The sequence below is a fragment of the Humulus lupulus genome, chromosome 7 (genome assembly GCF_963169125.1).
Source record: "Humulus lupulus chromosome 7, drHumLupu1.1, whole genome shotgun sequence".
Lineage (NCBI taxonomy): Eukaryota > Viridiplantae > Streptophyta > Magnoliopsida > Rosales > Cannabaceae > Humulus > Humulus lupulus.
Window position 1 is genome coordinate 49,740,669 of NC_084799.1, and position 8,073 is coordinate 49,748,741.

The 8,073-nt window shown below is 37.8% G+C and overlaps 1 protein-coding gene across 1 annotated transcript; it reads right to left on the bottom strand.

Moving 5' to 3' along the window:
• Window positions 1-6,635: 6,635 nt before the first annotated feature.
• Window positions 6,636-7,685, bottom strand: LOC133791679 (uncharacterized). Its single transcript, XM_062229597.1, has one exon. It carries the CDS (start codon window positions 7,683-7,685, stop codon window positions 6,636-6,638), a length of 1,050 nt encoding a protein of 349 aa, XP_062085581.1.
• Window positions 7,686-8,073: the final 388 nt, after the last annotated feature.

The window sequence follows — 8,073 nt, forward strand, 5'->3', positions numbered from 1 at the left end:
TGTCCCACTAGCATAATTGAACAAATAAGAAAAATCCATCAAAGCTTGAATAACTAAAAGCTCTGAAAATGAAACGAGATAGAAAGCAAACCTTGCGATTTGACGTCTTCAGATTTAAGAGCTTTCATAATTACCCAGATTCTTTGGTGGCTCTTCATCCTCCCGGTGTCCGGAGCACAAACATTCTCTTGGAATCTAGTTTGGACGACGGTGGAGGTCCGAAAAAGCTTCAAAACCCACAACTGCAGTGCGACTTCCGAGCTCCTCCTGCAGCGATCTCCGGCGCGTCAGGTGGCGGGGTCACAGGGAGAGAGGTTTCAACAAAATCTGAAGCCCATGGAGGGTCACGTGCCTCTGTTCGGAGGCCAGAGGTGGCTCGTCTGTGAGTGGCAGAAACAAGCGAGAGAGTGAAAGAAAGAAGAGAGAGGGAGAGAGTATTTTGCTCTTTTAAATCTCATACTTTTGGTGTATTGAATTTCAGAGAGGTAGTGTAGAGTCCAAGAACTTTACTTAGCTAAGTTAGATAGTAGTATTATAGTAATTATAGTATTATCTTTATGACTGTGGATTTTTGGTTCAGACCGGGATTTATTTGGACACTCATAGTAGTACTTGTAGATTTTCTAAGTTTAACCTATAGTTTAAGAAAATTGATGTTAACCTAAAGTTTGATTAATATGGTTGATATTGAGGATAATATTTATTATACTATAAGGTTTAGATAAGAACCAATAGGATTTTAAGCACATGATATGTATGGGTGATTAAGGATTAAGTATTTAGAGGATTAAATTTAATAAGGGTAAAATTTGAATGCTCTAAGGTCAGCCAGCAGCTTTGAATACATTTGAGGGCTTAGTCAAGGTTGTTTACTCAATTTGAATTAAGCTAAAAATGTGTAATTTTGTGTTTAAATAATCAGCGTATGCCGATATATCGCCTCTATAGGGGCGATATATCGCAGCACGTAGATACGGAAAACACAAAACGATGCACGTTTGCCTCGGGCATAATGGTCCAGGCGATATATTGCCTATAGGGGGCGATATATCGCCTCCATCAGCATATTTTGAATGATTTTGAAATCATTTTCCATTCAACCCTTCAACCTCTTGATAAGTCCAGCACCTTTCTGAACGAGTCTTCAACCTCTGCTGAACGATAATTCAAATTATTTTTACTTAAAAGGCCATTATTTTTATTCAAGTTAAATTAAGATCCTTTCATTCCTAAACTCTATAAATAGGACCTAGTACCCAGCCATTATTCATCTTTTGCTCTAAGTTCAGAGGCTGCAAGTTGCTAGGTGAGTGTGAGAGTGTAAACACTTGGGTTAGGAATCATAAGCTTGATCATCATAAGCTTATCAAACACTTGGGGAAGTAAGGTTTCATAGTATTTTGGTTCGAGGTTTAGATTGGTCTTACAAGTCTTCAAGGTATTTCCACACCTTAGGTCATTGGTATTATTTTATTTTAAGTTCTCATAGCCTTCTACTCAGCCTTCTAACCTTATTCTTATTTTGGTTAGGAAATCTAAGAACTCGCACATAAGTTTTTGGTAAGTATTTTCTCAATGGTTTAGTCCTTCCATTCTTTTCATTTCCCTTCTTCACTATACTCACTCTTTTTTCAAATGGTTCTTAGGAGTGTTCCAAAGTCCCACCTCTGTCCTCTTACCCCGGTATTTTGGTAAGAAAAATAGGATAGAATTCATATGTTATATGTTTTATATGTTATCTTATGTTTTTTTTATGTTATGTGTTATGTTATGTATGTATGTAGGCTTGGGCATATGACCCATATGACTAACAAGCCCCAAATAGATTATGGACATATGACCTGCTTAGCTAGTAGGACCCCACTAATCTAATGGGCATATGACTTGTTTAGTCTATGGGACCCCAAGTAATAATGGCCATTATAGTATGTGTATGATATAAGTGTTATGTTATGTTTTTATGTTTCTTATGAAATTTATGTATATGAACTATGTGGTAGATTTTCCTTGCTGGGCATTAGGCTCATTCCTTTTTGTTTATATGTGCAGGGAAATAGCTATAGTGGCGGGTAAGATTCGTGGATGCCTGGGGAATGTGTATCGGTGATGAATGGATTCAAGGAGTCGAGAGTTCGATTTCGAGGATGTAGTCTTTTATTTATGGTTTATGTGTATTTTTCCGCACCTATTTATGTAATCTCTGTTCATTTCAATTAAGATATGTTTTCTTTTTAAAACAATGGGATCCCATATCCTGCTTTGAGTTTATGTAAGTTTAGACATTGGTTTTTTACAAGTATTTAATAAAGTATGATCTTTTTCACTTGTAAGTTCTATTAAAGATTAGGGTCTATGTATAGTTTTCGTTCATGGTCCAAAGTCTAGAGTAGTTGGGTCATTACAGGTACTCCATGATTAGAAAGAAATTTCATTTGGTGCCTTCTTACAATTTCATTTGGAGCCTAAAGCTTGTGTATCCTCACTTATTAAAACAAATGGTTGTATTAGTTTTGGAAATATATGCTTCATATTTTTAATTTTTAATTTATAAAAAAATTAGTTTATTTTTAAAATTAAATTATTTATTAATTATATTTTTAGATTTTTTTTCTTCACTTGTTTGCCGAGAAAATGTAATGGCAACCCCAATTTTCGACTACAACAATAGCTTTTTACCTAATTTTGCTTAAAAAAAATTAGGGCTCACTTTGGGTGTCCTAAAAGAGTTTTTATGACACCAAAGTGAGTCCTTAAAAGTCACCACTCTTAAATTATTTATTCAGGTTTTTTAGGACTCACATATGTTTTAAGGACTCTCATTGCGAGTCCTAAAATATGATTTTTAAGGACTCTCAATGAGAGTCCTAAAAGCTCTAGAGATATTTTTTTAGGACTTACATTTAGGTGCATGTCCTAAAAGGGTGTCCCGTAAAGTGTATTTTGTAGTAGTGCACTTTTCTAGGTTTTTAGAAAAGAAAAAAACGTGGGTAGGTAGAAATTTTAGTTTTTATTTTAATTTTAAATACAAATTTATTATAAATATATTTTATTTATATTTTTTCCAACTATGTACACACGTGGCGTGCCACATGTTATACAATGTGTACGCATCATATTATTTACTCCACATAAGCTTCCAAATAAGCATTTATAATAATAAAATAATATAATGAAAATAAAAAATGGGGGGAAAATTGAGCGGGAATGGTTAAAAATTTCCCTCCATAATATACGTAGGTAAAGATCATTACCTACTGATATTATTGGTAGGTAAAGCTATGTTCCGAAATATAATATAATGAACTAGCATTTACCTACTAATATTATCTACCAATAAATATTGGTAGGCAAAACATTACTTTCCCTACCAATATATATTGGTAGGTAAAATATTGGTAGGTAAAGATCAGATTTCTTGTAGTGTTGCTTTAATCTTGCTGCTCAGGTTCTAATGGCCTGGGCCATTAGGGAGTTGATAATTATTCTTGAATTTCTTTTCCCAGTTCCCCATGTTGAAAGTTTGACGGTCTGGACCGTCGGAGATTAGTTGATTAGCTTGTTCTGAACCCTAGGTTAGGTTCCCATGGCCTAGGCCATTTCTAAGACTAATTTTAGACAACTTATACCTGGGGGTCCGCGTTCTTATAATCATATACTGTTGTAGGAATGACGCGGATGAGTATTTAGTTATTTGGGACTGCGTGCGTTCAACCAAGTTTTAGGTATTTTATATTCTCGCGACATGCATGTCCAGGCCGGGACCAGGCCTTAGCCTTAGGTCATATATATTGTACCCCTGGACCGTGTATGTCTGAGCCAGGACCAGCCTGAGCCTTAGGTCCTCTATATTGTACCCTCAGACCGCGTACGCCCGGGTCGGGACCAGCCTGAGCCTTAGGTCCTACTGGGTTTGTACCCCCCAGACCTTGTCGGTCTAGGTCGGGACTAGGCCTAAGCCTTGCATCCAACCGGGTTTGTACCCCCAGACCTTGTTGGTGCGTACAACTGGGTTTGTACCCCCCAATTCTTGTCGGTCTGGGTCAGGACTAGGCCTGGGCCTTTAATTTCCTGCTTTGTTTTTGTTCTCATATTTGTTCATACCAGAGATACCCCCCCCCCCTAAGTGAGCGAAGACTGGTCTTGGGTCACTTGATTAGGGAAGCAGATTGAAATTTTCATTATTTGATAATATTTCTTTATGACGTTTTGTACACGCCATTTTTTTTTTTGATGAAAAAAGGATTATATTGAACTAACAAAACAAATGTACAACCAGCTCAAACGAGCCAACCAGCCAAATTACAACTGAACCAAGCTCTCAAAAAAAGCTACATCCTTTTTCTTAACTTTCAGCCTAGGAATTCTAGTCAGTCTGAATTTCAAATAAAACTTGATCAATTTGACAACAAAATCAACAGAAAGAGAGCTAAAAGCAAAGATGCAATTGTTTATGTTTTTCCACACCATGTACACAGCAGCTGCCATGGCTGCAGCAGTAACTTTTTTCTTCAAGTCCTTAGGCTTTCCAATCATCCAGGCACTCCAATCCTCATACGTACTCGGCCAAATATCCCTTCCCAGCCAATCCTCCTTTTTTGCTCTCACCTGTTGAGAAAAAGGACAAGCAAAAAATAGATGGGAATGAGATTCCTGCTCCACTTCACAAACTGGGCAAAGTAAGGAAGGCAACTTCAGCTGGCACATCTGCAATTTGTCACCGGTGAGAAGGTGACCAAGAGTGGCTTGCCACAAAATAAACCTATGTTTAGGTAACACTAAAGTACACCAAACCACATTAGCAAAGGAAACTCTATCTTTATTCAGCAACCCATTATAAAGAGCTCGCAAGCTAATCTTGTTGTTCTTGGCAGCCGCATCCAGGATTGTTAAAAGAAAATCAGCTCTCAAATTGACTATCTTCTTCCAATACCAGCTCACATCCTATTGGACTTTGTAATCCCAAAAATTCTGCCCCTTCAGATAAATGGAATCAACCCATTTCACCCATAAAATGTCTTGCTTGGAAGAAACAGCCCAAACAAATTTAGCTATTAGCACTTTGTTCCAATTAGCCTCTCCTTAAAACCAAGCCCACCCATGCTCTTCGGCATACACACTTGATTCCAAGCTGTTAAATGCAATTTACTTCGATTACTATCGCTGGCCTTGAATCCCCAAAGAAAGTTCCTGCATAAACGATCTATTTCATTGATAACACTCTTCGGGAGAATGAAAATGCTCATCCAGAAAGATCTAACCCCCAGCAGAACAGAATTAATCAATTGCGCCCTCCTAGCAAAGGAGAGGTGATGACTAGACCAGGTGTGGAGTTTCAACTGTAACTTTTTAATAATAAAAGCACAGTCACCAGCCTTCCACTTTGTAGTCCGGAGAGGAACACCCAAATATTTAAGAGGAAAACACCCCTCAGAAAATTGGAGTCTATTTAACAACTGAGTTGCCTCTCTATCGGCCAAACCCCCAATGAAAATCTGTGATTTATCCAAGTTAGCTATCAAACCAGAAGCCAAGCTGAATTCAGTAAAACAGTCCTTGATAATCTGAACTGAGTTTGAAACCCCCTTGCAAAAAATTACCAAATCATCGGCAAAGCACAAGTTAACCAGTTTCAGATTTTTACACTTTGGATGATACCTGAAATCTTTGTTCATGGAAGCGTGACAGAGCATTCTGGTAAAATATTCCATAACAAGCACAAATAACAAAGGCGATATAGGGTCCCCTTGCCTAAGACCTTTTCCCCCTCTAAAGCCCCCTTGAATCCTTCCATTCATTAAGATCAGATAAGTAGTATCATTCAAACAAGTCATCACCCACTTGATAAATTTATTAGGAAAACAGAAGGCAATGAGAATATCCTCCAAAAAATCCCAATCTAGCATGTCATAAGCTTTGCTCAAGTCTATCTTCATCACACATCTAGGAGATATATTTTTCCTAGTATAATCTTTAATAATATCCTGAAGCATAAGAATATTATGAGCCAACAATCTATTTTTAATAAATGCTCCTTGATTTTGATTAACTAGATTAGGAAGTACCTCCTTCAATGCACCACATAACATTTTAGAAATGCATTTATAGATTGTATTACAGCACGCTATGGGCCTATAATCCATTGCCTTAGATGGGGTATCAATCTTAGGAATCAGTGTAATGGTAGCCTTATTCATTTCCTCAGGAAGCACACCCCCGATCAAAGAAATCAAGCACTGCTTCAGTAATTTCTGAACCCAAATCCTTCCACATGGCTTTGAAAAACCCTGCTCCATACCCATCCGGACCCGGACTTTTAAGAGAACTAATATTAAACAAAGCACTTTCAACTTCCTTTCTAGTAAAAGGCTTTATTAAACCAAGTTGTTGGTCCAAAGTCAGCCTGTGTCCAAGTCTAAAACAGGACTCCCGAATAGTCACTGAGGCAGTGCTCTGGCTGCCCATAACTTTTCGAAAGTGATTTACAAAATAATCCACCACCTCCTCAAACCTCTCGATTAACTGACCAGAATCATTAATATAAGATGTGATACGATTAGATGCACTTCTAGTTTCAAACAAGCATGAAAGTATGCCGTATTATCATCACCATAACGGAGCCAATTAATTTTACTTCTCTATCTCAGAAAACTGTCATATATTCTAGCATGAGTGGCAAATAACTCACCAGCAACTCGCTCCTCTCTTTGCAGAACAGTAGAGTGAGGGTCAGTTTGAAGAGACAATTGAGCATTTTGGTAGTTTTCCTTAGCTGTATTGTAATTCTGAACCACATCTCCCACAACATTTTTATTAAACTTGCGCAGAACCTGCTCGAGTCTCCCCAATTTCTGAACAATTCTCTCTAAACCAGAACCTTTACACAGCTTGCACCAGCTCTGCAACACTAACTCAGTAAACTTCTCATGGTCAGTCCACATATTAAAAAATCGAAAGGGTTTAACACCACAGTTCACAGTAGCTCCTGATTTAATAACACAGAAACAATGATCCGAAAATAACTCCCAGTTAACAACTGCTTCAGCATGAGGATATAAATCAAACCAAGCTTCATTTATGAAAATTCTGTCCAACTTAGAGTATATTCTGTCCTCATTAGCTTGCTTGTTAGTCCAAGTGAAATGAGAACCTCTAGAGCGCATCTCATCAACCAACCCCAATTCTCTCCAATTTTGAGCATCCATCAATTCCATAGCAGTGATACTACGGCCACCAACTCTGTCTGTATACTCAAAAACTGCATTAAAATCACCAGCCACAAGCCAAGGAGTGGCTGGAAAATACAGAACAGAAAGATCCTCCCACATCTGCTTTCTTTCCTCAATATAATTCCTACCATACACAAAGGTAACACAACTCTGCTTATTAGATATCACTTCTTCCATAAGGACATGAACTAACTGGTCACTTTCCTTCAAAACCTCAACAGAGATACTCTGTCTCTGCCAAATAAGAAGGATCCTACCTTCAGATGCTGTACCTGAAAAATAATTCCAACCACCGAAAAAAGAATGCATCATTTTCTCAATTTTATCACCACGCAGTTTAGTTTCTAACAAAGCTCCTAACCCGAAGTTATTCACAAAACAAAACAAACTCAGGGATTTCTGTTTCTCCCTCTTATTAATACCCCTTACCTTCCAACTAAGTATATTGTGACTCTCCATGAAATAGATTTGTTGTTGATAGACCCATGTTTGTAACCTCCATAACCTTCTCTTACAATGCACTATATGAGTTCTTCAGTTTGTTCTGTGGGTGCATAACTCTCTTCTTATTTCCCCCCACCCTTTTAGGGGTAGTCCATTCTGAAGGAGATCTCTCACTGGAATCATTAGCTTTCTTATCATATTGTTTCTCTGATTCTGCCAAAGTGCCATGTTGCTTTGATAAATCCTGGGACTCAGACCCTTCCATAGTTGTTATCTTCTCTTGACCAACATCTTTAACATCGCTGCCTTCATTAGGAACATCTTTAACCCCTATTACTGATTGCTTCTCCTTGGGGTCTTGCTTAGTCTCACTCTTAGCATTTCTGACTTTCGGCCTCCAGGT